This window comes from Semicossyphus pulcher, unplaced genomic scaffold (assembly GCF_022749685.1).
Source record: "Semicossyphus pulcher isolate SPU_LCO1_2020_fin unplaced genomic scaffold, fSemPul1.0.p SCAF_2, whole genome shotgun sequence".
NCBI lineage: Eukaryota > Metazoa > Chordata > Actinopteri > Labriformes > Labridae > Semicossyphus > Semicossyphus pulcher.
The window spans coordinates 25,291,200-25,308,499 of NW_027211693.1; the positions used below are offsets into that span (position 1 = coordinate 25,291,200).

At 43.6% G+C, this 17,300-nt stretch overlaps 1 protein-coding gene across 1 annotated transcript in view; it reads left to right on the top strand.

Annotated features, from left to right (window-relative positions):
• Positions 1 to 755: 755 nt before the first annotated feature.
• Positions 756 to 17,300, top strand: part of ppp2r2ba (protein phosphatase 2, regulatory subunit B, beta a) — a 54,422-nt gene continuing 37,877 nt past the window's right edge. Inside the window, exon 1 of the mRNA XM_069669811.1 lies at positions 756 to 905. Coding sequence (XP_069525912.1) covers positions 827 to 905 — 79 coding nt within the window. The 5' untranslated portion in view covers positions 756 to 826. The remainder of the gene's footprint in view (positions 906 to 17,300) is intronic.

Below are 17,300 nucleotides of genomic sequence, written 5' to 3' on the forward strand. Positions count from 1 at the left end.
CATTGTTCTGCATTTTTACCTCAAGTTAATTAACTTGATTTTTACGGTTCATTTTTTCTTTAAAAAAAACAACCCTTGTTTTATTTCTAGTTTTATTTTTCTGACGTGTTAACTCTCGTTTGCTGTTATTATGAAATATTGCCACAAGATGGCGCCAAACCCAATTAATCAATAACATGGTGAGCAGTTTGAAACAAGTTTTTTCTATGATTCATCAAGTTTTGGCCTAGGTTCATCACACACTGTACGGTTAAATGTGTGCCACTTATGATAAACAACTAGCAATAGGATAAAACAGAAATATTTCGCAAGAATACAATGACATGTAAATTCTACGAGGGCTACAATAATGCCCCTCGAGATTCGCAGACACAACATCATTTCTATCTTAAGCTTTAATTATACTGTTCACGCCAACAAGCTGACAAACACGCACGAGGGGAGGAGTGGGTGGCAGGATGTTTACAACGACAGACCACACATACATTGACCTCCCCTCAGAGAGGACAGAGGAGGCGACCCCCTGTCCGGCTCTCACTCAAACACACACGGAGTGAAGTACCGACACGGAAACGGAGGCGCGCTGACACGGTGCGCTGTTTGCTCCCCGGGCGGCGCGCAGTTTCACCGGAGCCCGCTGCCTGCCTGCCTGCGCTGTCTGCCTGCGAAAAGTGATGCTGTCATAGCCCCCTGCGCCGCGGACAGAGAGCCTCTCTCCCCTCCCGCACTCCCCTGGTTCCTCTCTGGCTGACTGTCGCGGCAGCAGTGCGGATGTGGAGCCCGCAACGCAACGCTCTTCAGCCGTCGGCAAGCATCGGAGAAGAAGATGAAATGTTTTTCCCGTTATCTGCCGTACCTCTTCCGCCCTCCGAGCACCATCCTGTCCTCCACTTGCCACACCGAAGGTAGGGCGGGACGCCGAGGGGGCTGTCAGGGGCTGTGAGTTGCTTACTTTGAGCGTGTGACATGAATGTTTGGCTGCTCCTCTGCACCTGACACATGCAGTAATCATGTGTGCAGAAGTTAGATTGTGCAGTTATAGGGCTGCTAACACACTGCAGGTGTGTCACAGTGCACGAAGTTGTTGGATCTCAAATCTAGAGATGGTAAAGATGATGACTTAGAGGATGTTTATGTGTGATTGTGCGCCCGTCTGGTGTAAAGAGTAGCACTCATTGTATCACTCCTCGATGCCAACACAGGCCTACATGCCAAGAGAGACACTCAGTTCGTGGAGTTGCATGTCAAGTGTCTTCCATTGCCCCTGAATGCATTCATTTCCCCCTGTCACACTTTGCTTAGATAACCCTTAGACAGCATGCATGCCAGTGGGCCTCCCTGACACAACATCACACTTAATTCGCTCATTTCAGATGAAGGAATTTCCTCATAATTCCAAAACTATACCATGTAATAAAACCAGCATGTACACAGTTATTGTATTGGAGTTGTTTAGAGTTAAAAGGTTGAATTGACCTCCACCATGACGGCAATAAAACAGTTCATAAGAGCATCTCGATTCATCCTGCCCATTGTGCTGTCTGACAGGGCGGCCTGAGAGGGTCTGAGTGTTTGTATAACCAGCCATTTACTGGGTCATAATGTGGAGACTGAGCCACTGCATTATTTAGCTTTGCATGGTTGCCCTCCTTCCTGTGCGCGCTCTGCCCTCAGCCCTCTGGCACAGGAAGGAAGATGTAGCGGTACAGTGTACAGTACAGTGTGTGGTGGTCAGAGCCAGGGCCCGCAACAGCCTGTAGAGCTGACCTATATAGCTTATACTGTATATATTCAGTAAGTAAGTGGAGAGATAAAGCTGAATGGGATTTATGCTTGAACTCTCTCCTACTCACTCACTTATGCTTTCTTCTGCTTAGTCACATCCATGACCTTTCCCCTTTACAAAGTTTTACTCCATGTTTTCTCCCTTTCACTTTCCTAAATTTTACATTGATTGGCCATTTCATTTATGACAAAATGTCTTTTTTTAAAGATTTTGTTTTGGCTTTTTTGGATAAGATGGCTGAATAGAGACAGGAAATGTGGGGGAGTAGAGAGTGGGGGATGATATGCACCAAATGATCGGCTGATAAGGAGTCGAACCCGCGATCGGTGCATCGAGAGTTGTAGCCTCAGTACATGGTGGCGCATGCTCCACCAACTGAGCTCAACCAGCGCCTCACATGAAAAAATTGCTCTCAGGATTAATGTAGGTTCCAAGATTGAAGAGTTAACTTTTACTTATTAACACAATTTTGAATACAGCAGCCTGTACAAAAGCGTGCATGAACTTTACTCAAAACACAGATATACAACAAAAAGCACACAGTTTACCAAACTCTAGAAGGATATTCTAACACACATAACATCAATATGAAAACTTAATTATAGTTAAATTTGTGTACATACGCTTACACTGTATAGCCTAAAGAGTGCAAGACAAAATGGATTTCTGTAAGACAAGCTAAACTGGTGAGGGGAATATGAATGAAGTCCTTGGGAATGTAGTAGGGCTGCACGATAAATGGCAATTTCATCCTGATAGCAATACAAGCATTCTCAATAAACACATTACAGAAGTCTTAATTTTATCGCAATGAATTGGAAAAAATATTTACTGTCAACAAGCCATGCTTTCTCACCAAGCCTGGAAAGATTGTACCTATTGGACGGAGCCCTGGGTATATTGGCCATGCTTTCACACCAGCTAGCTATCAGCTACCCTCAGATTAACTGGTGTCAATTTAGTGATGAAAAAGAAAAACCTTTTTAGATTCATTTTGGATTCAGGTGTTGTGTAAAACATCCAGAACAGCAGTTAGACAAACTAAGAGTTATAACTAATAAGCACTCTTTAATATTTAATCATCTATCGCACTTTATATTGTTATTGCAATACTCCATCCATCCATTATCTGTACCGCTTATCCTGTTCAGGGTCACTGGTCATTGGGCGAGAGGCAGGGTACACCCACACAGAGACAGCCAACCATTCATGCTCACATTCACACCTACGAGTCACCAATTAACCTAACGAGCATGTCTCTGGACTGTGGGAGGAGGCTGGAGTACCCGGAGGGGAACCACGCATGCACGGGGAGAACATGCAAACTCCACACAGAAAGACCCGCTACGTCTGAACTGGGGTTCGAATAGGAACCTTCTAGCTGTGAGGCGACGGCGCTAACCACTGCAGCACCGTGCAGCCCGTTATCGCAGTACTGAACAATGTAATCGCACATATTGGTTTTCTCATATGGTGCAAACAACAAAGTGTGATAAAATTACACTCCATACATTTAATCTGAGGATGTTATTTGTGGCAAATTTTCATTATGATTTGTTATCATCGTAACTAAAAATCCTGAGTCTTAAAGTAGCATATTTCCGTGACAACTGAGTTAACTCTATCAAGTGAGGAAGAAAGTGAGGTAAAGTTCTGGAAAAATTGACTGAACGTAGTTTGAATTAAGACAGAGGCCGAGAACTTTTATGCTCCAGCAGCAGGATCTTGCACATATTTCTTGTTGATATTTTTTCTATTAGACAGCTGCTAATAATGTATAGATATGATCGTCTAAGTCATAAGTCTGAGCTCCTAAATCTAAGAGTCGAAGCCAACAAACACACTCCTCCACTCCCTTTTCTGTGGTGTGTCTCTCCCAGCTCCTGCAGGAGATAAGGGAGCGGTGTAATGGAGGAAATGATAGATCAGTGAACGTGGAGCTGCGATCCTCGGCCTCAGTAATGTGATACGTGATCCTGCTTTGCTGTCTTGCGTGGAGAAATATGAAACAGTCGTACGCGGAGAGCGAGGGAGAGACGTTATGCCTCATGTGCCGGAGGCCAGCGGGGTGTGATGACACAGCAGATGACCTTGGAAACATGATGTGTAAAAATGACACAGACTGTCTCCTCTGCACGCAACCCGTGCATCTATATGTGTGTTTATGTGCACAAATTCATGCGGGTACTTGTGTTTGCATTGTACCGAAGCTTGTTTGTTTACCCCTTTGTTTGCACTTCCTGTCGTGACCTTGCTGGCTTCCTGTTAGACCTCCTGGTCTTGAGGGGGCTGGTCGGTGCACCGCTGTCGTCCTTCTTCTTCCTCTCAAGGCCCCCCCATCCCCTCCCTCTTCAAAATCCCCCAGCATTCATGTCGGCTCCAGCTGAGCAGAGTTCACCCCGGGGAAAATGAGTGTGCAGTTACCATGTTAGTGGAAAATACATTATATAAGCCCTGTGCTGGACCGTATTGTGTGTGTGTGTGTGTGTGTGTGTGTGTGTGTGTGTTCTCTTTGTTTATCTGGGCCATTGTAGGGAGCAGTGTGCCAGCATCACTCGGATTCACCTGGGTCCAGTCTCAGAGGGAAACACAGACTGCTTTTGACTGCCTGTGGTGTTTTAAATGTGTGTGCATTGTTGCGTTTGAGGCCCTGTGTAAGTTTGCACCCGTCTCAGTGTGCCTTTTATGTATTTGTACTGTTCCTTTGTCCCCGGTGTCCTCTTTTTTCCATTTCACATCAGTCTGTCAGTTCTGCTGTGATGGATTAAGTCTTAAAGGTTTCTGATGGGTGTGTGTTTGTGTGTGTGTCACTGTCTCTCTTCTGCTGTTTTATGTTTGAGTCAGGGAAAAATGTGGGTCCCCAACTGACGCCTCGCTGCCATCAATCAGCCAGCCGGTCCTGCCTCTGCTTCCTCCTCTTCCTCCTTCTAGATGCTGTAATGTCTGAGTGCAACTCTAAGATTCATTTATTTCTTTGAGTGTGACACAAAAAAGCAGAATAATGAATTTTAAGGATTAAATGTATGACAAAAAAGTCATTGTGATTAATGTCTACAGTTGGCATTTATCATGTCTTGTGTTGTTGGTGTATTTGTTTATGTGTTTCTTTGCGCTTTGCATTTTTGTTCGGCTGTTTTATTTATAAGAAGAGCCGTGAACATGTCACGGCGGCGCCTGAGGGAGACTTCTGTCGGCATTTTGACAAAGCATGACACCGAGTTGGAGTTCTGAACACAGCGTATGCTGGTGTGTGAGTGTGCTGTTATCGGGCATCCTGTTATGTTGTTACCCTGACAGACACCCACTTCACAGCTCAGAACACACTCCTCGTAACCACGTCCTTGCATGCCGCTGGGGACAAACACCCTACATACACACACACACACAGCTTGTGAGTCGTCCACACATTCATACACGTGACTGGTGTGTTTCAGTTTGCTCAGCTTTTCTGTTTAGAGGGGAGAAAGATGGGAGAATGGAGAACAAAATGGTGATTAAAAGGAAACCGGAGTGAAAGAGGAGAGTAGGAAGAAGTTGTAGTTATTGAAAACCCCTTTGTTTGACTTGACGCATTCAAATGGTAAATTGACTTCACTTATATCGTGCTTTTCTAGTCGTCCAACTGCTCCAGGCGCTTTTACAAAACGTCACAATCATGGAAGAGGCTGCTCTGCAAAGTGCCAATCTCCGATCAGGATCTAGCTAACTATTCACAGTGCACAACTATTCACAGTCACACACTGACGGCTATGCCTACGGGAACGATTTGGGGTACAGCGTCTTGCCCAAGGGCACTTCGACATGTAGACTGAGGGATTGAACGGCCAGCCGTCCTATTGAACGACATAATATTTTACCTTCCTGACAAGCAAAGTAACATGAAGATAAATGTGATTGTCCTTAAAGGGGCAGTTTCCTCTTGTTATTGTTTTGCACTCTCATAAAGTTGATGGACTTGCCAGAGGGGGATGAGAATGGCAGAAATACACACAGAAAACACTGAACACTTCATTTCCCATGATACAGTCTTTTGTTGAGTCCCTTCCTGTAAAAGACCTCAGCCGGATGTTTCTAAAACAGGCTTTGTGTTAAAAGTTTGATCCATGGCAAAGCCAATGAACCCTGATGACATCACTATGACATCATAAGGGTTAACCCCTCAGACTGTGGAAAGCCTCAGTAGATCCACAGAAGACGTTATGAATTGTTTTCACAGGCTGGAAAGCTCTCCTCATGATGAGTCAACTTGATGTGGAAGATTGAAAGAGTCTGACTTTAAAGTGGAAAACACACACACGCACACACACACAAACACACTCCTGTGACAACAAACAGCTGTTCTGTTTAAGTGCCCTAAAGCAAGACACTTTCATGCCTAAGTGCTTCAGGTTCTCTTCTGCAGCAGACCGTATGGTGGAGTTGTAAAAAAGAGATTTCCTCTTCATTGAAGAGACTAAAATGAAAAAATAAAAGACTTCTCTCTGTTTTTAGGACAGATTAGATTTTTGTTAGAAGTGACATTTCTTGTCTGTTTGTCTTAAATCTTTTTGTTTGTTTGCAGGTTGTTAGACAGTCTGTCACAGAGCTACAGAAAGCTTATTAGTCAGTCTGCTTTCATAAAGCAATCACATAAAACCCACATTGTCCTGGTGATGTCACTGTAAAGTTAAACGCTGCACTCAGCAATAGTTTACATGCTATGTGCGATATGCGAGTTGTCTTTAATTGTGACAATCCAAAAAACAATAATCATGTTACCCTGAGCTCACCGGATCATTTTATCATCTTTTAGTATTTTAGTTTGTGTTTTTCTGGCTTAACCTTCTGGTGTCACTCTCATTGCTCTCATCAGTGTCGTTTCCAGCTGCAGGCAGCTGTTTTGGGGGCGTGCAGAGTTTGCGGAAAATGAAGCAACTAGATGTTTTCATGCTACAGATACACTATGTCTGCTGGCAATGTAAATGCTAAAAAATCCAACTGTCACCTTGACCTATGTCATTGTTTTATTTACAGACGGTTGTGAGGCCCCAAGAGATTAAGTATCAATAATTTTGAATGTCCATGTTGCTGTGTTTCCCATTTCAACTAAACTATGCACTCATCAGTCCCTCCAGGATTTCACGGATGCAAAAGTTGCGATGTTTTGAGGCGTTTTTTTCTGTCAACAGGTTACACATCAACTAAACACTCATAAAAAGCCATCCTTTGACTGAGTGAGCTGTTTGTATTCTTACATCACATTTCAGTGACATAACGCCAAATATAATGTATAAAGGTTGAATGAAAGGTAAATTGCTATGAAAGTGTAATTTCTCACTGAGTGTGCACATAACAGGGCGATCCCTCTGCCCAAGGGAGAATCTACATTATTTATTATATTTACACTGTTCTAGTGCTGGGCTAGTTGTAAAGCTCTGATAAGAGACAGGGTAATAACTATCTCACTGCAAAGTGACTCATTGAGATCAGCAGAGACTCATATTTGTAACAAAGCCTCTGGTTTGTGGAAAGTTAAGGAACGCAGTCTGCGATTGGTTAATAGACTCAACCCAAGGGACCAGGAAGTGGCTAAGTGGATGGCTAACACAGGACACATCAAGAACTGGGTCTATTATTATGGATTTACTGTGGGCACAGGGATTGGTTAAATTTGCATGAATTTGTGCAATCGCAACATCGCAATTTCCTTGAGGGACAGACTAGTCTCATAAACTATATTAATATTGGTGCCAATATTGACATTACTAAAGAGATCATTCAGTCAGTTGAGACCCGTCCAGTCCACATTAAGCATAGCTTTCAGTTATAACATTACAGCAAAACACTTGTTGATGATCCTCAGTGTGTAAGCTTGTGTCTGGGCATCATAATCTAGTTGGTAATTGGACTGTTCTTACAGTATATAGCGCTTTTCTAGTCTTTCCGACCACTCAAAGCTGCTTTTACACAACATGTCACATTCACCTATTCACACGCTGATGGCAGAGGCTGCTACCTAAAGTGCCCAACTGTCAATCAGTCATCACATTCAAACCCGTTGGCTATGCCACCGGGAGCAATTTGGGGTTCAGTGTCTTGCCCAAGGACACGACATGTAGACTCAGGGAGCTGGAACCGACTCTACCACTGAGCCACAGCCGCCCCGTTGCTGTTGTTTTTTAGGGTGTCTGTGAGGTGGGATCTTGGCACTTGGTGGCGAAGCTCCTCACTGGCATGTGAAAAGCAGCGGCTGGTGACTACATGTGCATTGCATCAGACATTTGCAATACATGGTTTGCAATATAGTGTCAACTGGCCTGAGGGGAGGAGTGCAATGGGAAATGGATGAGTTAAGCTGGAGCAAAACAAAATGTCAAGTTTGGTCATTATAGATGCGAACATTGTTTAGACATGAAGTTAGAGCCTTGTCTTAGCTTCTTTAAATGTAAGCACAACACAATGTTAAACTAAGAACACTGGAGAAAAGCCCCTTGTAGTTACTCCCTTTTATTCATCCGCATTACAATGTGACTGATGCAGAAACCGGTGATAGCGTGCTCTTAATGAAAAAGTACGTACCTACGGGCGATACAACAGTGGATTAAATTGAAGGGACACAAATGGCTGTCTGGAAGGAAGGAAGTAAACATAAAACCCGATGGTGTGCTTGGTAAAATGCCCGGCAGTGATATAAATTGAAGGTGATGTGTAGTTAGTGGGTTAAAACGTGTCCCACCAGGTGGATCTCAGGAGTCTGTGGGAACTGAAATGAACACGACGTTCTCCTCGACAGTGAGACGAAAACACCATAACAAAACCGGCCTCTTTCTCACACAGCACTCGTCCGCAGTCTCGTTTTACCACAAACACTTCCTGCTAGGTCTCCACAGTGTGCGACGTGAAAACAAGTAAAGAAACGAGCAATTACAGCCTCACTGAGACCCCCTCCGCTCTCACAGCCTCACAGGAGGTAGCGTATCATTACAGCAAACACAGTGACGCATGCTTCCTTCCCTGCTTTCTTTATCCTTTCAAAATATGTAGAAGCAGCGTAAACGTTTTACTTCTGGCCTGTAACTGCACGGTGAGCCGCGGCAGTGGAGCCCCTTGCGTTTAACAGCATCGACTCTGCCCCTGTTGGGAGCTACAGAGGCAGACAAAGAGGCTCCGTATTGAGCCGGTGTGCTGGGCCTTTGCTCCGGCTGGCAGGCTGCAGCACAGAGACACACACTGCTATCGGGATTGGGGTATATATAGAACATCAGGATGGGCTTCCTCTTTCTCTGCCGCTCCCTCTCAGCCCATCTGTCTCTGTTGTTTATAAAGGGAGCTGATGGGTTGAGTGAGGCAGGGATGCACTGCTGCGATAAAACCCCTTCATTAAATCCTGAGGTAAAGTTCATGCATTGTGTACTATCCGACTCCAAGAATAATGTAGCGATGAAAAATTCAGCTACTGTCAGGATATTATGTCAATGTAATATATTCTTAGACGTGACTCCGTTTAGAGACTATGAATTCCACCAAAATAAAGTATAACGTGCAAACCAGAGGACACACATTGACAAAAAGTCCTTCTTGTTTGCGTCGCAGACTTTTAAAGTTGTCTGAACTTAGAAGAACAAACGAGCTCGGATGAAATTTTAATGAGGTTTTGCAGCAGCGGAGTAGCAGATGTACAGTTGATAAGAAGAACAAATGGTGCTAAAGATAGTAAAACAAATTGTTGTAACTGTACAAATTCTAAATAATGCAGCAGGAGGAGGAGGAGGAGGAGGGAGATGCGCTGTATGTGTGAGTTTTACAACTGTATTTAAGTTAATATGTGTACTGGGAGGATATACACTTCAGAAGGGTCCTATTTAGGGCTGTACAATTAATCCAATATTAATCATGATTTTAGCTGCTCACGATTAAATAATTGATTAATGGTGATATTGACATTTAAAATGAGTGCACTGCCCGTAAAAACTCTGCTGCATATCAAATCAAGCGCTCCCTAAACTAACAGCCGCTCCCCCAGGGGGCGATGGAGAGGTTTTGGCTTCACTTTTGGGGGAGCTGGCAAGTCATGTGATGAGCGCCTGCCATGCAGCGACAGTTTACAGTGGAAGAGTAAACAACAGAGACCGGTGTTTCGGTTCAGTGAGTTACCATGTTACCTGCCGACTTTCAGCTGGCTGTGGTTGTCGTGGTTTCAGCAGCTGTTGAAAACGGGAAGAGAATACGTAGATGTCCTCGTGAATGCCTCTTTTTTGTTCCTCATTACGATTCTTAAAATATATTTTATCTGTGTGGTGTTGTTTGTGCAAATGTGTCATGCAGGCAACTGATGCTCAGTCGCGTTTGCTCAGAGTTGCTCGTTAAACCAAAACACAGGTCCCACTCAGCGGCTCGTTGGAGGTATCTCGGGTTTCGGGCAAGTGATGTTAAGCAAGAAAAATGTTCAAAGAGTGCATTAAACCTGTGACTGCACTGCAAACCAAACCCAACTTTCTTGTTGAACCACCTGAAAAAACACCACAAAGTGCAGCATGATGAGTGCATGAAGGCAAAGAGGAATAACGTCGCTGCTCCCCGTCCTTGTCCAGCGTCAAGTCAGACATCCATAACAATGACGCTGTACAGCGCGACACCCTATCCACCAAATCCCAAAGACAGACCGAAATTAACAATGAGGCTCCAAACTCAGGTAAAAAACCCGGTTACGTTTTAGTTTGACACAAAGTTTGTACATGAGCCAGAATGTAGCAAAAAATGGAACTAGCACAAAGATTGCCTGGATCGCAGTGAGATAGATAAAACGTTTTATGTGCACGGGCCATGCATTCACACACAGCATGCGAATATTTGACCAATCAGAGGGAGCCTTGGATACATGGACCATGCATTCATACTGTTAGGCCAATCCGATGAAGCTTCAGCTAGCTGCCAGCTAACCTAACCTCAGATTAATTGTGTTAACTTGATGTCAACTGTGAGGTTAGCTTGCACGATATCTGTGGAAGGAGAAAAGATCCAGGAAAATGTGGTTGACGAAGACTTTTGGGTGGAAAAAGAAAATCATCTGTGCTTTTAGGAGATATATCTGATCCAGGAGGGATCATGTGTTACAAACCTCTATCAACGTTCTGCCATTGTTGTCCCTGCTGCTGTGGTGACCCTGTCATGACCCCTCTGCCTCTACATTGCCCCTACCGTTCATCTGCATGCTGCATCTAGCATACGCTAGTAAACATTATGAACAAGAACATGGACGTTGAGCTGACTTTCCTTGGATGGATCAAATTTAATAAAATAAGATAATAGATAAAAAAGCAGAAGAGCCTGAGGCCCCAGATGTTTTTGTTCCCTCCCTGATCTTATAGAGCGCCCTGTCTGTTTGACCTTAGTGTTCCCTGGGGAGGTTCGCCATTGTCGACATTTCCCAGGAGCCGTTAGATGGATGAGCGAGGACCCGTGACGTCCTGACCAAAGTTCTCTGGAAGGAAACGAGGAGGATCTTGATTTAATTTCCTCTGTGGGACAGTCAAAGGGCAGACACTCTGAAGTAGCTACTATACTGAACCAAAATGCTCCAGGAAGTCGAAAGTTGTGACTAGAGGTGGCAGATAAGGTCATATACTTTCAGGACAGTCGAGAAACAAAGCAGTGGAGTCACTTTACCAAGCCATATCACAGAAGCAATGGCTGAGATCCAATTAGATCTGGCTTTGGGCGCCCTTTCACAGTTTCCCAGCATAGTTTTTCAATATCCCTCTGAAAATAGCTGCCTATTGTTGCACAGTCATCACAGTCGTGTTTGTACAGAATCACCTGAGTAACGCGGTCGATATGGAGCAGGGATCAAACCAAAACACCGTCTGGAGTAGAGATGGCTATAGATAGAAAGCTGTTTGTTGTGTTTTCTGTCCGTCAGCACCATGGACAGAGTATAGTGGTGTGTAAACTGATGAAAGAGACGGAGACATCGCTGCTGGAGACGTACTGTAGTTCAGTCTGCATGGGGCTCTATACATAAGACCTGGCACTGGATAAATAATGTAGCCTAATGCTACAGCAGACAGCAGCAGTACATGCAGCACCAGTCTGTCTCTCCTTTCTGTCTGTGTTTCACTTGCTCTGCCACCCCACCCTGCACACACACACACACACAAGTAGAAAACACACAACTCTCTGAATGGATGGGTGCCACATGATGAGTCATGAATCAGAAAAGCCAAGTCTCCATCTGTCTCTGTCTGCCTACTTCGACTTATATTTCGGCGTATCTCTACTTTTAGACTTCTGATATTAACAATTTGTGATAAACACATTTTCATGCAGCCAATTTATAATGATTCACTCTGCGAGATACATTTTATTTATAGCTGTAATTGTTATGCAGGAGAGGAAGCTGGTGAAGTTCCCCTGATGTGTGAACTTTATTAGTCATCACTGAGGCCCATCTAAGCCATTATAATAGCAACTACTGGGATAAGACTCAAGAAGATGTGCCTACCAATATAGAAGAATCATTACAGTTTCATATCAGCAGTCTTACAGGTGCATCATCTCACACTGCACAAAATAAATCACTTTATTTACCTAAGCTCCTGCTCTGTCTGCTATTTACTTTTGTAAACTTGAGTGATTTATTTGTCAAGGGAATCACTGGGAACTTTCCTTTATGTACTTTTTTACTTGTAATACATAGTGAAAATATAGACTCTACGTTAGCAGACAACAATGTCTTGCAGCTGTGGCTTAGTGGTAGAGTCAGTCGTCTCTCAGTCGGAAGGTTGGGGGTTCAGTCCTTTCTGTGGTCGGAAGGCTAAAAATACAGATGAACGTGCACAACATGTAAGCACCACAGCAGCATCTTTTTGCAATCTACACCGCCTGCGACTACAGCAGAGATAGTCTCAAAGTTAGCCAATGGTAGTGGCGATTCCTGGCCATAAATAGGGGTGGCAGTGACGCCAAAAAATGTGCAGTCTGCCGGAAACAGTAGGTTGTAGAACTTTGCAACTGACTTAAAGACTTATTTGTTAATAGTGCATAAATCCAAGTCAAATGACAATGAATTAATAGGATTGGTTTACCCAGATGTTGAGGAAATGTACATATTCATTGCTATTTCAAATTAATCTGGCCTGCTCATCAATAACTTCAATAGGAAACTGAAGTTGGCCAAAATGCAGAGATCACATCATGGATTAACATGGATTGTGGGTATGTATTTACAGCAAAGCAGCGGGGAAAAATAGACTTGACGCGTAAAAAAAGCGGATCAGCAGAAAATTACTCGCGTATTACACCTGCCTCCCGCGCAGCATACGCGGCTGGTGGAGACGGCAGCATGTAATAACATTGGAGTGGTTCTGTCCCTGCGCGCGAGTGTCAGAAATACGCTTCAAACACGTTTCCTGTGCAGATTCCCCGTAAGTACAGTCCATTTACCATTTCACACAATATTCAATCTTATGGCCGTGTTTTTAATCAAATGATCCTCTACTCTCTGTTCCATCTCTTTAAGTTGTCTGTGGTGACCCAGAAGTATAGTAAGAATATATATATGTCCAGATACATGCAAATAGAGCAAACAATCATATGTGACTTAATACTTTGTGTACAATCAGTAAAGGCAAAGAAGTCTGTCCCTCACAGCTTTGGTCCAGACTGAAATGTAAAAACAACTCCTGCACGGATTTCCTGAAACTTGGCACAGACGTTCACTCCTCTCTCCGGATGAATTGTAATCACATTCAGTGATCGCCTTACTTCCTCTCATCTATCATCATATCTGTCCAAGGCTTTGGTTCCTGCCCAGATTCCATTACAGTCATCTTAACTCTGAGATGTGGAACACAGCAAACAGTGTACCTGCAATAAACCAGCATGTTAGCATTACCCTGTATGAGTATGTGATGATGCATTTAACACAGGTAACCACCGTTTAGCCTCAGGGAGAAGCTAGAAAGGCTGCGTTACTGTTGTTTTGTCTGCACCTTTTTATGTGTATACTGCTGTATACTGTGCAGTACATTTGTTTACCAGGGGTTTAGCCTGTTATATTGGGGTGGGCTCTGACAGGTATAGGATGAACGACTTGGGTGGTAGGAAGCTTCAAGGTCAGAGAAGAGGACTTGTCCAAATCACTGGTCCCAAGGTCATAGGTTTTGTTTCACTGTCAGGGGAAATATTAAGTGGGGGGTCTAGGGTCCTCCAGTATATTCTGAGTGGTAAACACTCTGGTTTCCTGCTTTCTGCTGGATTTTTAAGTGCCAATTTGTTGTAGAAATGTCTTTATATGCATGAATTTCCAATTCTTGCAGGATTTGAGCTGTCATTATTCACTTGGTCATTTTATGCTCGAGAAGTTTAATGAAACCATTTAACTGATCAAATCTGACTGCGCTTCATTAACCTCGACTGCACTCTGTCTGCCTGCAGAAGGAATTATGATTACCCAACAAATAACTACAAATAGTGGACTATTGTTTCATCGCTGCTGCAGTCAGACTGAAGTGAATAAATGAATTCAATAGTTGTAGACGTGACTCACAAACCTTCCATAACAGCAGTAAGTCGTTTTATAATCCCAGATTTTACCACAGTGGGGAGATTCATTTGACATTTTTATGTTTGGAAACAAAGATGCTAAAACAATTGCACTGGAAGATGACTTTGAGTTCATCCACTTTAGATATATGTGGCCTTTTTCAGACCACGCCAGGAAAGTTAAAATGTGACCATGACCATGCGACTTTGTTTGCGTCTTTGCATCAGTAGCTTGTATTTGTTGCAGTAAAGGTATTTCACCATGTTTTTTATGCTTTAATTATTATGTGTTAGTGTAATACTTCATCACAATGATGCAACTCACAGCAGAACTGAGCTTTTCTATTTCATGCTAACGTGCTGAACTGTTTTGGGGAGTAGAGAGTCAATTCACTGTATATAGGGTCTAAGTTTATATTTATAATATTTTGATTAATTTAAATTACAATTCATATTTAATATTATAAAAATAACTGTTCTCCCCTGGCCTCTTGGAGAAAGAGAGATAGAGACTGTTTGTAGACAGAAGTTCAGACGTGAAACAACAATTGAAGCCTGATGTAACTGTTTAACTCTCAGGTTTAAAGTTTTAATCTCGAAGATCTCAGTTCCGTTCTCTTTGGCGGCACCTATGGCGATAAACGTTAACTTCAGGAGCACACTTCCCAGATATCCAGACAGTGTCGCATGTGTGACATCCACGGTGGGCTCCGGTTGTAACTCCTGATTTTCCTGGCTGACGGTCGCTTTCCTTTTTAGACTGTTTGCTTCATCTGAGCGTTGAATTTGTTTCTTTTTCTTTGGATTTGAAGTTGTATCTGCAGTCATCTATCTTTTCTTTTTTGTTCCATCCATCCTAATCCATCCTAATTCCTACGCCCCTGACACTCAATTGGAGTGGGCGGGCTCAGAGGTCACAAACCAGGCGAGTTAAGCGGTGCACTGAATTGGAGCGCACCCACTGTAAGAGGAGAGGATGGGCTGTAGGTTGCCCATCCAATAAGAAGTCGGAAACGGTACTGAAATTTTCTTCACCTTTTTTTCTCCCTAGCTTTTTTATCTTTTAACTTATATTGGGTTGGCAAGATGCATGTTTTAGCTGCTGCTGGCCCAGTTTGACTTCTTTTGAAAGGAAACAAGATTTTGTTTTATAACTAAATAGGATACTAAACTTATCAAGAAGATAAATATGTTGATATTTTTGTAGTATTGAGGTTGTGCTTTTTACAGTTTGGAATTCATGTTCATGTTTTTAACAAATTTGTGCACAATTAATCTACATTGAGTTTTAAATGCTTCAAGTACAGAAACATGGCTTGCAAATATCCAGTGTGAAGCGCTAGAGTTAAACCACAGGGGTAAAAATACAGTGTAACAGGGACACTTTGAAGCTGACACCTTCTCACAGTGTACATATTCAGACATAAGACACCCTGTGTTCATAGATCATCACTGTTTTAATGTTTGCTCACTTTCACAGAGGTGTCCGTTTTGTCTCTTTAATTGTTTTGGCACAGATCCCTGTTGACCATCTTGATTTTTCTCATATTTAAAATCCCACCTGATTCTGTTACAACACTCTGGGTTCCCTCTCTCTCTCTCTCTCCTCCTGTGGGCTTATGCAGACGTGACTGAATGAGGCTCTGTGGGATCAGCAATTGTTATCTCATTTGCGGGACTCGAGAGACTCCGGGGCTGATTTCAGTCTGAGGCCGAGCAAGATTTCTGTCACAAACGAAACCTTAGAAATCATAAAAACATCCATTAACACTGACAAAACACTTCACGATTAAATATTTCGAGTGCCAGATCGTGTGCAGCTATGATTGGAAACTGAGGGTTTGTTTTTCTTCAGTGCAACTGTTTGATTGAATAATGAGCCTGGCATTAACCTCTGAATAAATGAGCTTACGGTCCCTGCAGCAGCCATCGTCTCACTTTAACCTACGAGTGGATAAGTAGATGTTTGCTCACATTCTGTTGTATAAAATGAGCTTTGTTCACTTTTCAGGCGCTCAGTGATTAGCCAACATTGATCTGACCAAATGGCTCTGTGACCCAGCTAGCATAAAATGTGTGTGACAAAGTACCAAAGGCTAAATTAGGTCTCACACAGCAGCTCCTTAAATACCTGGAAATGACTCGGTGTAAATGTTGTTGCGGGCCACAATCCGACTCAGCAGACTAATCTATCTTAAGCAGCATCACATTTTTGTTGTATTTGTTTTTAATGACTGGCACATCGCTGCAAATACCGGTGACATTGTGCTAAACTGCTTTTGTCGTCCACACTTTGACAAAACTGCTCGGAAATAAAGCAGCTTAGAAGAGCAGCGGCATTAGGGTGATTTAGACGGCTGCAGACAGCGGGGTGTATTTCATTGAGCCCATCTGGCCTGTTTGAAAGTGTTGCTGAGTCTAAGCGAGGCGGTCAGGCGGTAGAACAGAGCGGGTGATGGATGGGGTGATGGAGGGAGGGGGGGGGAAGATGAGAGTGCAGATTTCGGGGGGGGTAAAAAGAAGCTCTTTTCCGGCAGAGTTGAATCTCAGGCTTGGCTGCGGCACACTGCTCTGCCTGTTTTCATACCGAGCACTCTGGCTCTGGCTCCTCACCAGCTTCAACCACCTCTGAACCCCCCGCACAAACCCACCCGCTCCCTCTCTCTTCCTCTTTCTCTCTCTGACGTCTTGGCTCTCCCTTTTCTTCCCCCTCTTCATCTCTCTGACTCTCATTCACTGCCTCCTTTCTTTGGCTTTCTCCTTTGGATTTTTCCTACCTTCACTCTCCTCTTTCTCCTCCCCTGTCGGGCCTTTTTCTGCAGCCTTTCCGGTTGTACAGAGGGGTGTGAGACGGGGCCAGGGCCTCCGCGTTACTATAGTGATACTTTGTATCCTGATGTCATTAGTATTGACGGTGTGCAGCTAGGCCAAGCTGTCCTGGCGCGGACGCTGTTTACTGTTTACCCCAAACTTAAACCATTCACAGGGAGAC